The sequence below is a fragment of the Balaenoptera physalus genome (assembly GCF_965194825.1).
Source record: "Balaenoptera physalus genome assembly, chromosome: 17".
Lineage (NCBI taxonomy): Eukaryota > Metazoa > Chordata > Mammalia > Artiodactyla > Balaenopteridae > Balaenoptera > Balaenoptera physalus.
The window spans coordinates 57,743,313-57,766,870 of record NC_138895.1 but is presented as its reverse complement, the minus strand read 5'-3'; the positions used below and the strand labels follow the sequence as shown (position 1 = coordinate 57,766,870).

The 23,558-nt window shown below is 38.2% G+C and overlaps 1 protein-coding gene across 2 annotated transcripts in view; it reads left to right on the top strand.

Moving 5' to 3' along the window:
- The first annotated feature begins 107 nt into the window (after positions 1-107).
- The window catches only part of NUDCD1 (NudC domain containing 1), a 92,520-nt gene continuing 69,069 nt past the window's right edge, over positions 108-23,558 (top strand). Inside the window, exons 1-2 of one of the 2 annotated variants that reach the window (XM_082434311.1) lie at positions 108-345; positions 12,127-12,281. In XM_082434311.1, coding sequence (XP_082290437.1) covers positions 228-345; positions 12,127-12,281 — 273 coding nt within the window. In that variant the 5' untranslated portion in view covers positions 108-227. The remainder of the gene's footprint in view (positions 346-12,126; positions 12,282-23,558) is intronic. The other variant, XM_082434310.1, reaches the window with a different exon arrangement.

Below are 23,558 nucleotides of genomic sequence, written 5' to 3'. Positions count from 1 at the left end.
AGTCCAGATCCTGCTGTCGCACGGGCATTGAGTTCCCGCAAAACTACATATCCCAGCATGCAACAGAGCCAACTTCCCCGTGGGCACTACATTTCCCAGAAGGCACGCTACGCCGCAGTGTTTTCTGGGATGGGAACCACGCCGCTTCCCAGCCACGGTGAGACGCTTGAAGCGCGGACCTTTCAACCCGAACTTTATTAATTCTCACGCTAGGCCCCTGGAAGGCGATGGAGGTGGCCGCTAATTGCTCCCTGCGGGTGAAGAGACCTCTGTTGGATCCCCGCTTCGAGGGTTATAAGCTCTCCCTCGAGCCGCTGCCCTGTTACCAGCTGGAGCTTGACGCAGGTGGGTAGCGGCGGTGCCCCCTAGCACTCTGTTCCTTTCTCCTTTTGGCTTCCGAAACTCGACGCTTCCCGCATTTTCTTCTTTTCTGACTCCGGCTAGCCAGGCAACCGTGGCCTTCCTCACGGCCTGCCCGGCAGGGGTGGACCAGAGTGGCTGCCACTGGAGAATGATGCCCATCCCCGACCCCCGAGGGAGCCGCCTTCGAGTGGCTCTGCCGTAGCGGGACCCTGGGCCGGCCCTAGGCTCCGCTGCCCGTGCTCCGAGGTCCTGCATGCGGGTGCTTTCTGGGCTCCGCCCGCCTGTCGGTCCTGGCCTGGCCCCTGCTGCGGAGAGAGCTCAGGGCAGGCTTTCTTCCTGGAGCATCCTCTGTAAACGTGTGCGTTGAGAAGTCACACCTCTTTGGAGGACCTTCTGCTTCTGTTTCCTCTGGCCGAGACCCAGTTCTTAGAAGAGAAACTCCATTGCAGTTAGGAGCGTTTTCAATTACCTACGGGCCATCAGATTAAGGACTCTATCGTAGATTACATCTCGAGAAAAATTTGAGGAAAAGTTGGTTTAGCACCCACACTTCTACTACTTGTTTTGTTTATCTGTAGGTGGCGGGAATATTCATCCTTGTTTTTACAAGGTAAAGAATGGCATTTTTGTTAATGATAGAGCCCAAAGATTGCATTTTTAATACACAGCCCTGCTGATTCTGATGCATGTTGTCAGTGGATCACACTTTGAGAAATAATCTAGAGTTAATAAGTTTTATAGAATCAAATAAATGTTTATTCATTTAATATATAAATTATATAAGTTCAGAAATCTCTATTGAGAGCCTGTTTTATGTTATATGCTGATACAATCAAGATGAATATGACACAGCCAGTAACAAAAATGTTGTTGTCTAGTTAGGAAGAAAAGTGTAAGCAAATAATTATAAGACAGTAAGGCAGTGATAGGGATATGTACAAAACATATTGATAATGTTCAGTATCTTTCCCAAACCAGCCTGGGACATCTGGGAAAGCTTCCAAAAGAAGTTGATATCTAAGTTGAGCTTTAAAGAATAGGTAGTTGATCAGGGTAAGAGAAAATGAGTTTGATGTTTCTTTTCATTCCCTTCCTTTCTCTCTCCCACCCCATATAAATAAATGATACCACCATGTTAGTTAGCCTTGCATTAAAAAACCACCCCAAAACTTAGTGGCTCAAAACAGTAAGCAGTTATTATTGCTTACAAGTCTACAGGTCAGCTAGGTGGTTCTAGTCATGACTGTGTAGTCTTTTCTCATATGTTTGGGGTTTCTCTGGCTGTAGGCTGGTTTAAGATGATTTCAGATGGTCTCTTATCCTTCAGCATGCTGGCACAGGGTTATTCCAAGAGTCTTGTCTTGAAGAGTTTTTCAAGCTCTGATTGCAGTAAGTGTGCTATTGTCCCGTTGGCCAAAGCAAGTCGTATAATCAAGCTTAGAGTCAATATGGGAAGCTCAAACCAAAAGGCATAATAGATCCAGGGAAGCATAAAAAATTGGGACTACTAGTGCAGGTTGACATAATTGCTCATGCGAGAGTCATCTTTGGTGTATTTCTTCTCTTTTGTCCCCTATTGTTTCTCAGCAAATCTAGTCAATTCAAAATCTTGACTTCTCCATGCCTCTACCCTTGTCCAAATCCTTGTTGTTTCTTACCTGAGCTATAGTACCTTCCTGACTAGGCTTCCTGCCTTCGATTTTGGGCTCCTTCATTCCATTCTTTGGAAGGCAGTACTTATAGTTTTTTATCGATAACTCTACATTTGTTTGATATCTGTTTCCTCCACTAGACTGTGAGCTCCATGGATACAGTGGTGTTTCTCTTGTGCTTGGCATAGTGGGTACTCAATACATTGAGTGAATGAAGAAGAGAGGTTGTTGTTGAGGTCATTCCATTCATGGGAAGCATGGGCAAAGGGAAGATAGATTGTGTGCAGGGCACTATTGCAGTGCTGTATTGCCTGAGCAAAAGATCTGCTGGGAAAATGAGAGGACTTAGGTGAGGGCACTTTTTGTCTTTTGTACTTTATCCTGTGAGTCAGTGTTTCCCAGACTTTTCCATGGGCAATTACAATAGAAAATAAAGCTCAGCTGTCATAGATTTACCAACTTTTTAATTTGCTAAGTGCAGGTGTTTCTTAAGAACTATCACGTACTCACCCACACTTTCATAAACAAAAGGATATTTTGACACCAAAAAAGCAGGAAGCAAAATCTCACAATAAATAGTCCTCTTAATTGAATACATTAACTTTATGAAAAACTAAGTTGTTCTTTTTCGCCCCTCATTTCACCAGTGTTGGTCTTAGATTCTGTTTGGGATGCACAAGTGGAGGTGATGAGGTGCCATTTAGGGTTTTAAGTGTGGAAGGGAAGTGGCAGGTTTGGGGATTGAATAGTTCACTCCTAGGCTCTGTGGAGATTGAGTTTGGAAGATGAGGGGAATGGAGATGGGGAGACCAGTTTGGAGGCTTTGCTAATAGTTCACGTGAGGAGCTTTCATTAAGAATTAATTACTTGAGGAGGAGGATGAAGAAGAGGTTAATTCTTTTAAAAACTGCCATTTCTAGAGATATTGTGAGGTGTGATTGAGCTACTCCTCCTGACAGTTTGATTTCTTTTATAACCAACCTAAGGGGTTCATGTTAATTCAGCAGACGGTCGGCGGGCACCTGTGGAGTGTGAAGCTTCCCAGTTGGGATGTGAGAATGAAGATGTGGTGTCTGGTCTCAAATTGCTTGGAGCTTTGAGTTTTATTCTCTTGTCCTAAATGTTATTAAATTGTTCTGAAACCCCCTATGCTAAATAAACAGTAAATGTCACTTTGTCTTTTTCTTTCCAAAGAACTAAGCAAAAAAACCTTTTGTATAAAATTGTAACTGCCCTTTGAGCCAGCAGTTCCACTTCTGGAATTCATCTTATATTTTTTCCCTAGACTCTTCATTAAGTAAATGTATATATTTTCCTCCTATATTTCACCTAGCTAAGTCATACTCTGTTCTTTCATCTTGGTTTACATGTTACTTACTCAGATTCCTTTCTTGACTATCTAGTAAAAATCTATACTATAGAATCTATACAAATTAGAATCTGTACTTTTCCACAGTACCTGATTCTTCATAGACTTTATCACACTTTAGCATTTGGTGTCTGTTTTCTCTGCTAAGACTGCTAGTTCTGTATTGAGAGTCCTGTATGACTGCTAGTTCTGTATTGAGAGTCCTGTATCCGTCTTTTTCAATGTTTCATCTCTGGAGCTTCAGCATGACTGATGAATAATAGAAGATTTTATATCACGCACAACCTAAACAGCTTTATTGAGCTATAACAATAATCTACACATATTTAAGTGTATAGTTTGATAAGTTTTTTTTTTATGATTTCTAGACAATCACGTTTTTATTTATTTTATATTTTTGGCTGTGTTGGGTCTTCGTTTCTGTGCGAGGGCTTTCTCTAGTTGTGGCAAGCGGGGGCCACTCTTCATCGCGGTGCGAGGGCCTCTCACTATCACGGCCTCTCTTGTTGCGGAGCACAGGCTCCAGACGCGCAGGCTCAGTAATTGTGGCTTACGGGCCCAGTTGCTCCGCGGCATGTGGGATCTTCCCAGACCAGGGTTCGAACCCGTGTCCCTGCATTGGCAGGCAGATTCTCAACCACTGCGCCACCAGGGAAGCCCTAGTTTGATAAGTTTTGACATGTGTTCATATACACTCATGAAGTCATCACCACAGTCAAGATATTAAACTTAGCTACCATCCCCAAAAGTTCCCTTGTGCCTTTCTGTAACTGGCCCTCTGTTCCTCCCTCTCCCCTCTCAGTCCCTAAGCAACAACTGATCTTGTCACTGTAGATTCATTTGTATTTTCTAAAGTTTTATATACATAGAATTACACAGTATGTACTTTTTTGTCTGGCTTCTCTTACTCATCATAATTACTTTGAATTTATTCTTGTTGCATGAGAGAGAGATTTTGAAATCTCTGGCTGTAATTGTGGATTTTTCTCTTCTTCCTTACAGTTCTGTCAGTTTTTGCTTCATATATTTTATGTTGCATAAACATTATTGATTATTATGTTCTTTGATAAATTGACTACTTTATCATTATGAAATAACCTTTATATCCTTGGTGATAGTCTGCCCTGAATTCTCCTGTTTGATAGTAAAATAGTCACTTCAGCTTTCTTCTAATTAATGTTACCATAGTGTGTATATATATATCTTTCATTCTTTTACTTTTAACCTATTTGTGTCTTAGTATTTAACATGCATTTCTTTCTTTTTTTAAAATTTATTTTATTGAAGTATAGTTGATTACAATGTTGTGTTGATAACATACATTTCTTTTTGGCAAAAATAGTTGGGTCTTTTTTATGTAAACTGATAATCTTTATCTTGTGATTAGACTGTTTACATTTAATGTGTTTATTGATTTTGTTAGGTTTGGGTCTTTCATCTTGCTATTGGTAGTCTGTTGGTCCCATTTAGTCTTTGGGAAGATGGAAGTTTCCTGCTTTTCTGCCTTCTTTTGGATTGAGTATTTTTAAGAATCCATTTTTATCACATTTGTTGGCTTATTAGCTATAGCTCTTTGTTTTGTTATTTTAGGGTTTATAGTATACATCTTTAAATTATTACATGGTGCATTCAAATGATATTGTATTATTTCATGTGTAGTATAAGAACTTTACAAAAGTATATACTTCCATTTCTCTCCTTTATGCTATTGTTGTGCATTTTACTTTTACATATTACTATAAACTTGTAATACATTGTTATTTTTGTTTAAATAGTTAATTAAAAAAATCTTATATATTTACATTTCTGGTGCTCTTCATTCCTTTATGTAGATCCATATTTTTATCTGTATAATTTTCCTCCACCTGAAGGACTTTTAATATTTCTTACAGTGTGGGTCTTCTGGTGATGAAATATTTCAGCTTCTGTATGTCTGAAAACATTTTTATTTTGCCTTGATTTTCAAAAGATACTTTTGCTATGTGCAGAATTCTAGGTTAACAGTTTTTCGCTTTCAGTACTTTAAAGATGTTACCCCTTGTCTTATTACTTGTATTGTTTCTGATGAGATGTTAGCCTATCTTTGTTTTTTTATACATAATATCTTTTTCTTCTCTGGCTGCTTTTAAGACTTTTCTCTTTCATATTGGTTTAGAGCGGTTTGATTATGTTGTGTGTTGATGTGGTTTTCCTCATGATTCTTGTGCTTGGGGTTTGTTGAACTTCCTAGATCCATGGGTTTATAGTTTTCATCAAGTTTGGAAAGTTTTCAGCCATTATTTCTTCCAGTTTTTTTTTTTTTTTTTTCCTTCTCTGTTTTCTCCTTTGAGGAATCTAGTTACCCATTTTTAGATTACTGAAAGTTAACCCCAGCTCATTAATGCTCTTTTTATTTTTATTTTTTTCTGTTTTTTTTTTTTTTTTTTTTTAATCTTTCTTTGGGTTTTTTTGTTTGTTTTTTTGGCCCTGCTGCGCAGCATGCAGGATCTTAGTTCCCCGACCAAGGATTGAACCTGTGCCCCCTGCAGTGAAAGCACAGGAGTCTTAACCACTGGACCGCCAGGGGAGTCCCTTAAATCTGTTTTATTTTGGATAGTTTCTATTTTCATGCCTTTAATTTCACTAATCTTTTGTTTTGCAATGTCTATTCTGTCATTAATTCCATCTAGTGTATTTTTCATCTTAGATATTGTAGTTTTCATCTCTAGAAGTTTGATTTAAATGATTTTTAATACCTTTCATGTCTCTGGTTGTCATTTTGAACATTTGGAATGTACTTTAATAAATATTTTAATTTTTTAAATTTAATGTTTAATTTAATTAAACATTTTAATGTTTAATGTTTTAAAACATTTTAATGTTTTGTTCTGCTAATTATAACTTCTGTGTCAGTTATGTGTTGGCTTCTGTTGATTGGGTATTCTCATTGTGGGTTTTGTTTTCTTTCCTCTTTGCATGCCTGGTAATCTTTGGATGCAAAAAGTTGTGAATTTTACCCTATTGGGTATAAGACATTTTTGTATCCTTATAAATCTTCTTGAACTTTGTTCTGTGATGCAGTTGAGTTACTTGGATTAATTAGATTAATGCCAATGGGTCTTGCTTTTATGATTTTTTAGCCTTGTCTGGAGCAATGCTCAGTCTGTGGCTGATTATTCCTCACCACTGAGCCAAGACTTTTCTGTGTACTCTGCCTATGAATTTGAAGGTTTCTCTGGTCTGCCTAGTGGGAACAGTGACAGCTCCCAGCCTTGTGTGAGTACCCAACACTGTTCCCTCTAATCCGTTCAGATGGTTCTTTCCCTGGTCTGGGGTAGTTTCTTAAGACAGATGCCATTAGTTCTCTGCTGAATATTTGAGAGACCCTCTGCAGATCTCTGGAGCTCTCTCTCTCTATGGCTCTCTCTTCTCTGGTACTCTGTCCGATGAACTGTAGCTGTCTTGGTCTCCCCAGACTTTCAGCTCAGATTCGTCAACCCAGGGAGTTGGTCAGGTTCTACCTCACTTTCCCCTCTTTGTGCTGTGGGCTGGAAACTCACTCGTGGCACTAAGCTGGGGCAGTAGCAGAGCTCACCTCATTTGTTTCTCATCTCTTAAGGATCACTATCCTTTGTTGCCTGTTGTCTTGTGTCTTGAAAATTATTGTTTCACGTAATTTTGTCTGGTTCATTTTATTTTGTCTTACTGGTTGTTTCTGAGGGAGGGATAAATCTGATTACTATTATTCCATCTTGGCTGCTCAATACATATTTTTAAGGGAAAAATAATTTCTATAGAGTAGTAGAGCTAAAAACAAAATTAAAATGGGTTAATGAGGGTAATGAGAAAATGGGAGTGTAGACTGTTTTTTAGAGAAGTTTGAGAAGTACAGGGTGGGAGAGAGCTCTGCTTTGAGTGCAGAGCAAAGAAGAGGAAATCGTTTTCATGTGTTTTGAGAGTGGGGAAGTTTTCAGCATATAAGTGGAGGAGAAGGGGCCAGTGGAGAGGAGATAACCTGAGGAAAGGCCTAGAAGAGGCAGGAGAGAATGGAATAAACAGCTGTGTGAGAATTAGCCTTGGAAGGGAGAAGAGGAACCGGGAGATTAACACTTATTCTTCTTCTTAGGCGTCACATAGCAAATACTTCACATAATTTAAACTTGTCAATAATTTCATAGGATAAGTATTATTAACTTTTATTACAAGTGAGGAATCAGGGTAGAAAGTTAGGTAACTTAACCTTAGCCATCAGTGGCTAACCTGACCCTAAAGCTCCTGCTTTTTCTAATGCACTTTGTGGTCTCTGGGCTGTTTCTTCAGGGCAGGGAGAATAAAAGCTGGCGAAGGTTTAGGCTGTAATTGGAATAAAGGGAGAGAAGAGCCATGTAACTTATTTATGTAAGTTTACTATAAAATTCATGCCTATTCTTCTGGAGGAAAATTTGGGGAAGAGAAGCAGATCAATGTGTTATGGTGCAGAAGCATTGAATAGAAGAGTAGTGGGAGCAATGCTGCGAATTCTAGCCCTGCCTTGTTCTGTACATTTTGCTTCAGAACTAGTTATACAAACCTGTACTCTTGCTTTTTTACATCTTTATATGCAAAGAGCAAACTCAGTAACTAGGTGAACAGAAGACTTAACTGATCATTTTTACAAGATAAATGGTCTAAGAAGTGACCTTTGTGAGTTAACGTTCTTTGCTCCTTCCCCTCCTTTTAAGAAAATACTGTGCTTATGTAAGTATTAGATTGAATCATATTCAGTTGGTGTCGAAAGAGTTGAATATTGACAATTTCATTTGGTTCAACCTAATTCTGTATTTTGAAAGGACAAGAAGCAATAATTGTGACCATTGTTAGCACCATTAGGACAGGGATCATGTCTGTTTTATTTACCAGTATTTGCCCAATGCCAAGCACCGTGTCTGGCACGTAGTAGACATTCAATAAATAATTTGTGGGCTTCCCTGGTGGAGCAGTGGTTGAGAATCCGCCTGCTAATGCAGGGGACACAGGTTCGAGCCCTGGTCTGGGAGGATCCCACATGCCGCGGAGCAGCTGGGCCCGTGAGCCACAACTACTGAGCCTGCGCGTCTGGAGCTGTGCTCCGCAACGAGAGGCCGCGACAGTGAGAGGCCCGTGCACTTCAATGAAGAGTGGCCCCCGTTCGCTGCAACTGGAGAAAGCCCTCGCACAGAAACGAAGACCCAACACAGCCAAAAATAAATAAATAAATTTATTTAAAAAAATAAATAAATAAATAATTTGTGAATGAAAAACTATAAGTTTTTGAGGTTCCATGCATGTTTTATAAGAAATTTAGGTAAAGATTAAGGGAGATTCCCTTCTTGTTAGGCCCTAAGTTCTTTTTCATAGAATAAGAGAAAAGGCTTTTTCAGCAAAGCTGTTTTATTTCTGATGCAAGATAATGTTAACTAATAAAATATTTTACTACAATGGCTTCTTAGCCCTCTGTTAAAGAGGTTCCTCTTCTTCAATCATTTCAAAGATCAAGCTGGATTGGATACTCCCTGCTGTTCACCCCTCCCTTAGGCTTTACAAAAGAGCCCCATCAGTGGTTAAGCTCTGTCACATTCTGGACATTGCTTTTCTCCTTTCATTTTTCTCTGCCTGCCCTTTTATACTCAAGTTGATTGACATGGTAAATGCAATAACTTTTCCTTTCTCATTTGGGGCCAAAGAGGTGGCCTTTTTCTGAGCACTGTCAGCTCTTGCAAAATAGCAAGTATGTAATGTGCCCTTCATTTGTGTCCTGATAACCTACATAAATTAATCTTGTCAGAATGCAGCACCCTAAGACTTAGACTATTTCATGGTTTCCTAATAATGGTTTTCCAGAATCAGTACAGTTACAGACGAGGTGTTGTACCAAGGCAGAGGGCTAAGAAGTCTCTGGCTTGTTCAGGTTTGCTCAGGGGTCTTTGGCACAAATATGAAGAAAATGTATTTGTTGTATCATTGCCTAATATTACTGCTTTGGACCATTCTGTTACCACGTACACTTCCTGCAGTATCGAGTTTAATCCACACAGTGGTGCTAGAAAAACAAGAATTAATGATTGTTTCCCTTCTAATCAGTGAATATGTATTTTTAACTTCTTTATAAAATAAACGCTTCCTTGAGTCATGTAATAATTTCCTCAGCCTCTATCAAATCCATCACCACGTTATAATGATTTAACCTCTGATAGGTCTCCAAATTTCAACCATCCTTTACCTGGATGACTGCAGTAGCTTCCTGGTGGATCTTCCTGGGTTTACTTTGCTTTGCTCTGGTGTGTTTTCCATAGGTAGTTATAAGTAACCTTTTTATTTTTATTTTTTTAATATATATATATTTTTATTTTTGGCTGCATTGGCTCCTCGTTGCTGCACGCAGGCTTTCTCTAGTTGCGGCAAGCGGGGGCTACTCTTCATTGCGGCGCGAGGGCTTCTCATTGCAGTGGCTTCTCTTGTTGCAGAGCACGGGCTCTAGGCACGCAGGCTTTAGCAGTTGTGGCACGCAGGCTCAGTAGTTGTGGCTCGCAGGCTCTAGAGCACAGGCTCAGTAGTTGTGGCGCGTGGGCTTAGTTGGTCCGCGGCATGTGGGATCTTCCTGGACCAGGGCTCGAACCCATGTCCCCTGCACTGGCAGGCGGATTCTTAACCACTGCGCCACCAGAGAAGTCCCTATAAGTAACCTTTTATACATTCGAATCTGGACTTTACTCTCCCAGTTAAAAGTTCTTAAATGAGCTCTTATTACATTGAGTTTATCAACAAAGATAAATAAAGGCAAGGCCTTTTGTGATCCAGTTTCTGCCCAGTTCTCTAGCTTTTTTCATCTGTTGCCTTTCCTTGTGCAGTTCTCCTTGTTGCTCTGTATTTCAGCCAGTCTGGCTGACTTTTAGTTTTTTGAACACAAGTGTTTCCTTCTACTTTCGCCTGCTCTCATTTTGCCTGTGATAAGTAGTTTGTGTGTGTGTGTGTGTGTGTGTGTGTGTGTGTGTGTGTGTGTGTGTGTGTGTATAGGGATGTTTCTTAAGTTAACTCTACCTTGTCCTTTGTAGCTTGGCTCGAATTTTTTAAAGTCTTCTTTACTCTCCCCGAGTAGATCAGCTTCCAGTGTTATTTGTTCTCACAGTATCCAATAATTTTTCTTTATAACATTTATTACAGTTTAATTATATATTTATTTATTTGACTAACGTCCATTTCCCCACTGGATCATAAGTGTTAAGCAGGTAGAATCTGTGCTCTTTTCTCATCATTGTATCATTTGTGCCTATTAAAATATTTGCTGAATAAATGAATGAATAAATGTAAGTCAGCCAGGACTCAAGGCAGGTAATAGAAGTACGAACAGGTGAGCATTCGGGAAAAAAAGATGAAAATACTTGCAATCAGAATACAGTAAGGTGAGTTTCATAGTTAAGGTAAAATATTGGCCCAGCATAGTCTACTTATGTATTTCCTGTTGGAGCAGAAATTAATTCTAGGTCACTGGCAGCCCTGAACTATAAGTTTCTCTCTACATAGAAGGGAAGGAGGAGTGGGAGGCAGATATCATGCTTGGCAGATTTAATATTACGGAAGCAGGACTTCCCTGGTGGCGCAGTGGTTAAGAATCCGCCAGGGTTCGAGCCCTGGTCCGGGAAGATCCCACATGCCACGGAGCAACTAAGCCCGTGCGCCACAGCTACTGAGCCTGTGTGCCACAACTACTGAGGCCCGTGCGCCTAGACCCCGTGCTCTGCAACAAGAGAAGCCACCGCAATGAGAAGCCCATGCACCGCCACGAAGAGTAACCCCCGCTCGCCACAACTAGAGAAGGCCCGCGCGCAGCAATGAAGACCCAACGCAGCCAAAAATAAAATAAATAAATAAATTTCTTAAAAAAAGGAAACGTAAAATTATGGAAGCAGCTAAGAGAGTAGATCTTAAAAGTTCTTATAATGAGAAGAACAGTTGTAACGATGAGGGGATGGATGTGTTAAGTAAACTTATTTTGATAATCATTTCACAATAAATACTTATATCAAATCATTATGTTGTATACCTTAAACTTATACAATGTCATACGCCAATTACATCTCAATAAAGCTGGGAAAAAGTAAAATAAAGTTATGGGAGCTTCCAATGCCCTAGTGGAAAAAACACTGTTCTTTAAATAAGAAACCTTGTTTCTGTTGCAGATATGATCACTGTTTTGTTCTGTATTCTTGGGAAAGATGTGGTATATAGCATTAGAGAAGTCACCATTTGCACTTACATTTATTTCCATAATTATTTTATGGGATAATAAAAACATTCTCTTTATTTCTTAATGTGTGGTAAAAAAATGAACGAGGTGATAGAGGTAGAGCTTTTTAAAAAGCACACACGTTATAAAGTGTACTTAATATTTGCCCAGAAAACAGGAAATCTTTCAATTTTATGATTTCTCTGTTCTTTTTATTTATAATTACAAGGAAGAGGTACCTAAAAGAAAAGAGTGTGGTATGAAGAGCTCTGTCTCCTCTGGCCACTGTATTCTGAGTTCTGTGAGGGCAGGGGCCTTGTCAGTTTTACTCACTGTTTATCCTCTGCACGCAGTGCCTAGTAGGGGCCCAGAAATTGTTTTTGAAATGAAAAATATAGTGAATTGTCCTGAAGGCCTTGGTAATCAGTATTCTGTGATTTTTTTTGCCTTGTTGACATTCTGCAGAAAAGAACATTCTGAGGCAGAACTCTTGATGTTTGTTTATTTTTCTTATATTTCAGCTGTGGCAGAAGTAAAACTTCGAGATGATCAGTATACACTGGAACACATGCATGCTTTTGGAATGTATAATTACCTACACTGTGATTCATGGTATCAAGACAGTGTCTACTACGTTGATAACCTTGGAAGAATTATGAATTTAACAGTGATGCTGGTAAGAAAAAAATTTGTAGTACTAGGATTTTCCAATAAATTTGTTACTTAATTTTCCCTTTTCATCTAATGTCTAGAGAATTGAGGTACACATACCTTTAATATATGGAATCCTATCATCAGTTTATGTAAGGCTTCATTTTGTTTAATTCAATTTTAATTTTTCCCCTTATTCTTGTTATTTAAATTTACTTACTCCCCTCCACTCTTACCAACAGGCAACTACTCTGATGTGTTTTTATATCTCAATATTGATGTAACTGCTTTTTCTATGTGAGTAGTTAATCCTATGACAGTGGATTTATCTGTTTTTTCCTTTTAGTTAATTTTTGCTTTATGTATTTTTAAGTATGTTAATTGGGTGCAGACATTTTATCAATAGGATTGTTTTGTCTGCTATGCTACGTTCTTTTAGCATTATAAAATATCCCTCTTTATCTCTGGACTCTGGGAATAATTTATCTTGAAGTCTTCTGATATTAATATAGCTGTCCTGGCTTTTTTTTTGTTTAATTAGTATTTGTCTTTTTCTTTCCTTTTTCTTTGAGTTTGTCAGTGTTGTTATTTTTAAAGTGTGTCTCTTGTAAAGAGCATATAGTTGGGTCTTGTTTTTTATCCAGAATGACAATCTTTGTCCTTTAATTGGCTTAGTACATTTATATTTAATGTAATTACTGATATGGTTGGGTTTATGTTACCGTTTGCTAATTCTTTCCATTTTGTCCCATCTGCTCTTTGTTCCTTTGTGTCTCTTCCTACCTGTTTTTTTAATTCATCACAGTTTTTCTTTTTAAAAATTTTTTTCTTAAAATTCCACTTAATTTTCTCCTTTGGCTTTTTATTTAAACCTGTTTGTATTGTTATTATTTTTAATGGTTAATGTAGAGATTGTAGTACTCATCCTTAATTTATCCTACTTTGCCTCTAATTAATGTTATTCCACTTTTAAAAAATGTAAAAATCTTATGATATTATAATTCCTTTTACTTCCTTTTCCATCCTCTGGCTATTGTCATACATTTTATACTTCTTCATATGTTGTAAGCTCCACAATACATTGTTAATGTATTTGCTTTAAGTAATCAGTGGTCTGTCAATAGCTTCCTGACTACTCTCTGCTCCTTCCAGCTTTCCTTTGTGTTGCATCTACAGAATAATCTATACAGTTTGCTTGTTTAATCTTATCACTTCTCATTTAAATTCCTTAAATATTTCCTTTATGACAAAATCCACACTTTTTAATATGTAATTTTAGAATAGGTAATGCATTCATGTGATTTAAAAAACAAGAAACTTAAAAAGGTATTTAGTAAAGTCTCTCTGATCCCAGTTTTATCTGTCCTGTGTTCAGTACCCCTTTTCCCTCCGTAACTTCTTTTTTTTTTTTTTTTTAATAAATTTATTTATTTATTTTTGGCTGCATTGGGTCTTCATTGCTGTGTATGGGCTTTCTCTAGTTGCGGCGAGCGGGGGTTACTCTTCGTTGCGGTGCATGGGCTTCTCGTTGTGGTGGCTTCTCTTGTTGCGGAGCATGGGCTCTAGGCATGTGGGCTTCAGTAGTTGTGGCATGCGGGCTCAGTATTTGTGGCTCACAGGCTCTAGAGCGCAGGCTCAGTAGTTGTGGTGCACGGGCTTAGTTGCTCCGCGGCATGTGGGATCTTCCCGGACCAGGGCTCGAACCCGTGTCCCCTGCATTGGCAGGCGTATTCTTAACCACTGCGCCACCAGGGAAGCCCCCCTCCGTAACTTCTTTTTATTAGTTTCTTGTATATTCTTCCAAAGGTGGGGTTTTTTTTGTGTGTGTGTTTGTTTGATTTTGATTTTCCTGGCAAGTATAAGCATAAAGTGATATATTTGTTCAAAAAATACAAACTCCTCACCTTGGCAAATGCAGCTTATAATGCCCTTTTCTCCAGGCTTGTCTTTCACCACTTTGTACACTACATTCTAACAGTACTAAACTCTTGCAGTTACTGAAACATGCCCTGTATCCTTTTCCCTCCAGCCCTTTTCCCACATAATTTACTCTACCTGAAACATTCTCTCTTACTTGTGTGTCAGGCTGCTTCCCAGTCTTCACTTGAGTTTCAGCTAACCATTTCATCTAGGAAGCTTGCCCTGATGTCCTCCCTTTGTTCCCCCAGGGATATTCAAACCATTGGCTCTCAGATCTGCATGGACTTTGAATTTCTGCTAGGCCAGGGGTTGGCAAACTTCTTCTGCACAGGGCCAGATAATAAATGTTATAGGGTTTATGGACCAGACAGTCTTATGTCACAGGTGCTCAGTTTTGCTGTAGTAATGTGAAAACAGCAATTCACAATATGTAAACAATGAGTGTGGCTGTGTTCCAATAAAACTTTATTTACAAAAACAACAGGCTAATTTGGCTCATGGGCTATAGTTTGCCAACACTTGGTCTAGGCTGTGGGTCTTTCTTATATTTCTGTAATCCTAGCAGCCAGCAGAAGGCTTAATCAGTATGTTTATATAATGGATAACAGTTGTTTAAAGCTTGTTCTTACTCTTTGGAGTTGGCTTTACATTCTTGATAGGATCGTTTTATTCTTCAGGTACAAGTATGAGTCTGGTTTGTTGAGATAATTTTACTGAATAAGAAAGATTTATTTTTCTTCAACAAACATTTATTGAATACTGCTGCATGCTTTGTAGCCACACACACAAATAAATTGATAACGTCACAGCGGAAGTAAGGATAAGATGCAGAAGTAGTATGAAGAGGAAGTAGTTTACTACGATGCATGGCTAGGAGAGGGATGCGGATAAGGTCACATTTTAGAGCCAGAAGCTTGGTTTTATCAGTTCACTCATTGATATCATGATTTGGGGTACTAATTCCAACTTAAATCAAAAGATAGAAAATCTAGAATTAAAGTTCATGACTGCATTTGAAATACTGTAGATAAGCAGTGTGGACTGGTCAGTATATTTTTCTTCTATTGCAAAGTTTCCATAGGAAATAAAATAATTTATTTTATTTATTTATTTTTTTGAGGAGACTATTTACAGCTCTTTTTTTTAATTTTTGAATTTTATTTTATTTATTTTTTTATACTGCAGGTTCTTATTACTCATCAGTTTTATACACATCAGCGTATACATGTCAGTCCCAATCGCCCAATTCATCACACCCCCACCCCCCCATGGCTTTCTCCCCTTGGTGTCCATACGTTTGTTCTCTACACCTGTGTCTCAACTTCTGCCCTGCAAACCAGTTCATCTGTACCATTTTTCTAGGTTCCATATACATGCGTTACTGTACGATATTTGTTTTTCTCTTTCTGACTTGCTTCACTCTGTATGACAGTCTCTAGATCCATCCACGTCTCAACAAATGACCCAATTTTGTTCCTTTTTATGGCTGAGTAATATTCCATTGTATATATGTACCACATCTTCTTTATCCATTCGTCTGTCGGTGGGCATTTAGGTTGCTTCCATGACCTGGCTATTGTAAATAGTGCTGCAATGAATATTGGGGTGCATGTGTCTTTTTGAATTATGGTTTTCTCAGGGTATATGCCTGGTAGTGGGATTGCTGGATCATATGGTATTTCTATTTTTAGTTTTTTAAGGAAGCTCCATACTGTTCTCCATAGTGGCTTTATCAATTTACATTCCCACCAACAGTGCAAGAGGGTTCCCTTTTCTCCACACCCTCTCCAGCATTTGTTGTTTGTAGATTTTCTGATGATGCCCATTCTAACTGGTGTGAGGTGATACCTCATTGTAGTTTTGATTTGCATTTCTCTAGTAATTAGTGATGTTGAGCAGCTTTTCATCTGCTTCTTGGCCATCTGTATGTCTTCTTTGGAGAAATGTCTATTTAGGTCTTCTGCCCATTTTTGGATTGGGTTGTTTGTTTCTTTAATATTGAGCTGAATGAGCTGTTTATATATTTTGTAGATTAATCCTTTGTCCATTGATTCGTTTGCAAATATTTTCTCTCATTCTGAGGGTTGTATTTTCATCTTGTTTATGGTTTCCTTTGCTGTGTAAAAGCTTTGAAGTTTCATTAGGTCCCATTTGTTTATTTTTGTTTTTATTTCCATTACTCTAAGAGGTGGATCAAAAAAGATCTTGCTGTGATTTATGTCAGTGTTCTTCCTATGTTTTCCTCTAAGAGTTTTATAGTGTCTGGTCTTACATTTAGGTCTCTGATCGATTTTGAGTTTATTTTTGTGTACGGTGTTAGGGAGTGTCCTAATTTCATTCTTTTACATGTAGCTGTCCAGTTTTCCCAGCACCACTTATTTTATTTTATTTTTTTTAAATATTCCCTCTTCCTCACAGCTGCAGCAAAGCAGAGGTTCTTCTTTTTTTTTTTTTTAATTAATTATTTAATTTATTTATTTTTGTCTGTGTTGGGTCTTCGTTTCTGTGCAAGGGCTTTCTCTAGTTCTGGCAAGCGGGGGCCACTCTTCATCGCGGTGCACGGGCCTCTCACTATCGCGGCCTCTCTTGTTGCGGAGCACAGGCTCCAGACGCGCAGGCTCAGTAGTTATGGCTCATGGGCCTAGTTGCTCCGCGGCATGTGGGATCTTCCCAGACCAGGGCTCGAACCCATGTCCCCTGCATTAACAGGCAGATTCTCAACCACTGCGCCACCAGGGAAGCCCCCTAGCACCACTTATTGAAGAGACTGTCTTTTCTCCCTTGTATATCCTTGCCTCCTTTGTCATAGATTAGTTGACCATAGGTGCGTGGGTTTATCTCTGGGCTTTCTATCTTGTTCCATTGATCTATGTTTCTCTTTTTGTGCCAGTACCATATTGTCTTGATTACTGTAGCTTTGTAGTATAGTCTGAAGTCAGGGAGTCTGATTCCTCCAGTCCCGTTTTTTTCCCTCAAGACTGCTTTGGCTATTAAGGGTTTTTTGTGTCTCCGTACAAATTTTAAGATTTTTTGTTCTAGTTCCGTAAAAACTGCCATTGGTAATTTGATAGGGATCGCATTGAATCTGTAGATTGCTTTGGATAATATAGTCATTTTCACAGTATTGATTCTTCCAATTCAAGAACATGGTATATCTCTCCTTCTGTTGGTATCATCTTTAATTTCTTTCATCAGTGTCTTTTAATTTTCTGCATAGAGGTCTTTTGTCTCCCTAGGTAGGTTTATTCCTAGGCATTTTATTCTTTTTGTTGCAATGGTAAATAGGAGTGTTTCCTTAATTTCTCTTTCAGATTTTTCATCATTAGTGTATAGGAATGCAAGAGATTTCTGTGCATTCATTTTGTATCCTGCAACTTTACCAAATTCATTGATTAGCTCTAGTAGTTTTCTGGTGGCATCTTTAGGATTCTCTATATGTAGTATCATGTCATCTGCAAACAGTGACAGTTTTACTTCTTCTTTTCCAATTTTATTCCTTTTATTTCTTTTTCTTCTCTGATTGCCATGGCTAGGGCTTCCAAAACTATGTTGAATAATAGTGGTGAGAGTTGACATCCTTGTCTTGTTCCTGATCTTAGAGGAAATGCTTTCAGTTTTTCACCATTGAGAATGATGTTTGCTGTGGGTTTGTCGTATATGGCCTTTATTATGTTGAGGTAGGTTCCCTCTATGCCCACTTTCTGGAGAGTTTTTATCATAAATGGGTATTGAATTTTGTTAAAAGCTTTTTCTGCATCTATTGAGATGATCATATGGTTTTTCTTCTTCAATTTGTTAATATGGTGTATCACATTGATTGACTTGTGTATATTGAAGAATCCTTGCATCCCTGGGATAAATCCCACTTGATTATGGTGTATGATCCTTTTAATGTGTTGTTGCATTCTGTTTGCTAGTATTTTGTTGAGCATTTTTGCATTTATATTCATCAGTGATATTGGTCTGTAAGTTTCTTTTTTTGTAGTATCTTTGTCTGGTTTTGGTATCAGGGTGATGGTGGCCTCATAGAATGAGTTTGGGAGTGTTCCTTCCTCTGCAATTCTTGGGAAGAGTTTTAGAAGGATGGGTGTTAGCTCTTCTCTAAATGTCTGATAGAATTCACCTATGAAGCCATCTGGTCCTGGACTTTTGTTTGTTGGAAGATTTTTAATCACAGTTTCAACTTCATTACTTGTGATTGGTCTGTTCATATTTTCTGTTTCTTCCTGGTTCAGTCTTGGAAGATTATATCTTTCTAAGAATCTGTCCATTTCTTCCAGGTTGTCCATTTTATTGGCATAGAGTTGCTTGTAGTAGTCTCTTAGGATGCTTTGTATTTTTGCGGTGTCTGTTGTAACTTCTCCTTTTTCATTTCTAATCTTATTGATTTGAGTCCTCTTCCTCTTTTTCTTGATGAGTCTGGCTAATGGTTTATCAATTTTGTTTATCTTCTCAAAGAAACAGCTTTTAGTTTTATTGATCTTTGCTATTGTGTTCTTTGTTTCTATTTCATTTATTTCTGCTCTGATCTTTATGATTTCTTTCCTTCTGCTAACTTTGGGTTTTGTTTGTTCTTCTTTCTCTAGTTCCTTTAGGTGTAAGGTTAGATTGTTTATCTGAGATTTTTCTTGTTTCTTTAGGTAGGCTTGTATAGCTATAAACTTCCCTCTTAGAACCGCTTTTGCTGCATCCCATAGGTTTTGGATCATCGTGTTTTCATTGTCATTTGTCTCTAGGTATTTTTTGATTTCCTCTTTGATTTCTTCAGTCATCTCTTGGTTATTTAGTAACGTATTGTTTAGCCTCCATGTCTATGTGTTTTTTACGTTGTTTTCCCTGTAATTCGTTTCTAATCTCATAGCGTTGTGGTCAGAAAAGATGCTTGATATGATTTCAATTTTCTTAAATTTACTGAGGCTTGATTTGTGACCCAAGATGTGATCTATCCTGGAGAATGTTCCGTGCACACTTGAGATGAAAGTGTAATCTGCTGTTTTTGGATGGAATGTCCTATAAATATCAATTAAATCTATGTGGTCTATTGTGTCATTTAAAGCTTCTGTTTCCTTATTTATTTTCATTTTGGATGATCTGTCCATTGGTGTAAGTGAGGTGTTAAAGTCCCCCACTATTCTTGTGTTACTGTCGATTTCCTCTTTTATAGCTGTTAGCAGTTGCCTTATGTATTGAGGTGCTCCTATGTTGGGTGCATATATATTTATAATTGTTACATCTTCTTCTTGGATTGATCCCTTGATCATTATGTAGTGTCCTTCCTTGTCTCTTGTAACATTCTTTATTTTAAAGTCTATTTTATCTGATATGAGTATAGCTACTCCAGCTTTCTTTTGATTTCCATTTGCATGGAATATCTTTTTCCATCCCCTCCCTTTCAGTCTGTATGTGTCCGTAGGTCTGAAGTGGGTCTCTTGTAGACAGCATATATATGGGTCTTTTTTTTTTATCCATTCAGCAAGCCTGTGTCTTTTGGTTGGAGCATTTAATCCATTCACATTTAAGTTAATTATCGATATGTATGTTCCTCTGACCATTTTCTTAATTGTTTTGGGTTTGTTTTTGTAGGTCCTTTTCTTCGCTTGTGTTTCCCACTTAGAGAAGTTCCTTTAGCATTTGTTGTAGAGCTGGTTTGGTGGTGCTGAATTCTCTTAGCTTTTGCTTGTCTGTAAAGCTTTTGATATCTCCATCGAATCTGCATGAGATCCTTGCTGGCTAGAGTAATCTTGGTTGTAGGTTCTTCCCTTTCATCACTTTAAGTATATCATGCCACTCCCTTCTGGCTTGTAGAGTCTCTGCTGAGAAATCAGCTGTTAACCTTATGGGAGTTCCCTTGTATGTTATTTGTCGTTTTTCCCTTGCTGCTTTCAATAATTTTTCTTTGTCTTTAATTTTTGCCAATTTGATTACTATGTGTCTCGGCGTGTTTCTCCTTGGGTTTATCCTGTATGGGACTCTCTGTGCTTCCTGGACTTGGGTGGCTATTTCCTTTCCCATGTTAGGGAAGTTTTCGACTATAATCTCTTCATATATTTTCTCGGGTCCTTTCTCTCTTTCTTCTCCTTCTGGGTCCCCTATAATGTGAATGTTGTTGCGTTTAATGTTGTCCCAGAGGTCTCTTAGGCTGTCCTCATTTCTTTTCATTCTTTTTTCTTTGTTCTGTTCCGCAGCAGTGAATTCCACCCTTCTGTCTTCCAGGTCACTTATCCGTTCTTCTGCCTCAGTTACTCTGCTATTGATTCCTTCTAGTGTAGTTTTCATTTCAGTTATTGTATTGTTCATCTCTGTTTGTTTGTTCTTTAATTCTTCTAGGTCTTTGTTAAACATTTCTTGTATGTTCTCGATCTTTGCCTCCATTCCTTTTCCGAGGTCCTGGATCATCTTCACTATCATTATTCTGAATTCTTTTTCTTGAAGGTTGCCTATCGCCACTGCATTTAGTTGTTTTTCTGGGGTTTTATCTTGTTCCTTCATCTGGTACATAGCCCTCTGCCTTTTCATCTTGTCCATCTTTCTGTGATTTTTGTTCCACAGGCTGCAGGATTATAGTTCTTCTTGCTTCTGCTGTCTGCCCTCTGGTGGGTGAGGCTATCTCAAAATAATTTTATTTGATAGCTTACTTGACATGAATCAGAGCAAAGACTAATATGTCTCTGATTCCTTTTCCTGTCCTATTGTCTAGCTTCTGTGGACACCTTAGAATAATTTGTTATAGTTCCTTATTTGGTTTAGTCTCTCTTTGCCTGTCTATTGACTCATTAAAGACACTATATACACGTACACTCTATATACACTATATACTGGATAGTGTATGCACACAGCCAGATGCCCTATAGACATACATGTGTGCTATATTGCCCATACATGATCATACACATCCATACTCTGCATATGCATAGTTAGCATTTTATTGTGTGTTTTAAGTTTAAGGGCTTTTACTTTTTTTTTAAGATTCTGTTATGTTTTATTTAGAAAGACAAATCTAAAATCTGGATATTCTTTAAGAATATTGACTTATGGAGCCTAACTCAGTCACGTAGTCTAATTTAATACTATTCATTCGACATTCAAAATGTTTGTTGAATACCTGCTCTATGTTACGCATTATTGTAGGCAGTGGGAATGCTGCAGTATACAAAGTAAAGTCTCTTCCAGTTTGTTAATTTACAGTAGAATATGAACAGCTTCCTTCCCTCTCTTCCCCAATTTGAACTTGACATTGAAATAACAACCTCTTTTGTATGTTTGTACATGTTCAAAGCAAGGTACACCTTCCTAAATATAGTGTACATTTAAATTTGTTTAGTTTCCTGGTAAAATTCGAAAGTTTTTTTTTTTTTCCTCTTAGAAAGCAATAAGGAAACCATAATTTAGAATGCATGACTTCTGGGAACGTTTCTACAAGGTGCATTCTTTCCTAGTTCTCAGTTGTCATTCTCATCCATGAATTCTTTTAGCACTTCATATGTATTCTCTTTTTAGCAATTGGATTACAAAGTCCTTGAATTATTTAGTCGAAAGGACATAATACACACTCTAAAAATAGTTTATTAGATCCTCTATCGAAAAGACCTACTGTATACCTATATATACCTTTTTTGTTTTTTTCCCCAACTGTTAAGTGACAACTGTATGTTTGAGTGAGAATCCCCTGACCTGAATGTTAGTTTTTGTAAGTTATATCTCCTGGGCTGGCAGGTGACCTCAGGAGTCCTCTGGTTTCTTGTCTGAGAAGTATTAAGCCCTGATTCTGGCTTTCTGGGATGCAAAGGAAAGAAAAGAGTTTGTAGTCTTATCTTTTAATATGTGGGGATTTGCTGATTCCTCTGTTTTCTTTCAGTGGTGTTCTTTACCCCTGTACTTAGCTAGGCCTGATGGCCAGAGTCAGTCTAGTTAAAACTTTTATTAGAGAAATCTCCAGTTTTGGGCTAGAGTGGGTAGTTTTTTTTTGTTGGGGAGAATTGGCTTTTTTTTTTTTTTTTTAACCCAAGAACATGGTATATCCTTTCATTTATTTAGATCTTCTTTTATGTCCTTAAGTAAGATTTTTATAGTTTTCCCTTAATCTTATGCTTATTAAGTTTATTCTTGAATATTTTATGGTTTCTGCCTGTCATTAATAGAATATAGTTTTTTCTGTTTTCTTTCCTAGATGCTTATTGATAAAGACTATTTGTTATATAAGCAGTCACCTTATTTGACAATTCAGTAATTTTTACATACTCCCATTTAGGTTTTCAATGTACATAGACAGTTCCATCCTTAGCAGAAGGAAATGGTTTTATCTCTCCTTTTCCAGTATTTATGAAAGTAGAAATAACATTCCTGTGTCATTTCATTTTTGTCTTATTGATGTAGATAGAACCTCTGAGACAATGTTGAATAATAATGTGGACTGCAAGTATCCTTGTTTAGCTTTTGATTTTAATTGTAATGGCTTTTTTTTTTTTTTTTAAAGCAAAACAGCTTTATTGGTTTTTGTTGTTGTTTTTTATAAATTTATTTATTTTTATTTTATTTTTGGTTGCGTTGGGTCTTCCTTGATGCACGCAGGCTTTCTCTGGTTGCAGTGAGTGGGGAATACTCTTCGCTGTGGTGCGCGGGCTTCTTATTGCGGTGGCTTCTCTTGTTCCGGAGCACAGGCTCTAGGTGCGCGGGCTTCTGTAGTTGTGGCTCTCGGGCTCTAGAGCACAGACTCAGTAGTTGTGGCGCATGGGCTTAGTTGCTCCACGGCATGTGGGATCTTCCCGGACCAGGGCTCGAACCCCTGTTCCCTGCATTGGCAGGCGGATTCTTAACCACTGCGCCACCAGGGAAGCCCTGTAATGGCTTTTAAATTTACTTAAGAGAATACTTATTGTCAGTTTTAGATAAATAGCTTTTATTGTTCTAAAGTTGCTTCATTGAGTTTCTGTTTCTATTTAATGTTTTTTTTATGCCTGCTGAATTTTATTGCATGCCTTTTCAGAACCCACCTATTGTTAATGATTGTGTGCCTTTTATTAATTTATCAGTGTAGTGAATTAAATTGATATATTGTAGTTTTAAAATTCCTTGGGGCTTCCCTGGTGGCGCAGTGGTTGAGAGTCTGCCTGCCAATGCAGGGGACATGGGTTCGAGCCCTGGTCTGGGAAGATCCCACATGCCACGGAGCAACTAAGCCTGTGAGCCACAATTACTGAGCCTGCGCATCTGGAGCCTGTGCTCCGCAAAGAGAGAGGCCACGATAGTGAGAGGCCCGCGCACCGCAATGAAGAGTGGCCCCCACTTGCTGCAACTAGAGAAAGCCCTCACACAGAAACGAAGACCCAACACAGCCATTAAAACAAACAAACAAACAAACAATCAAAAAGGATCCCCCATTCTT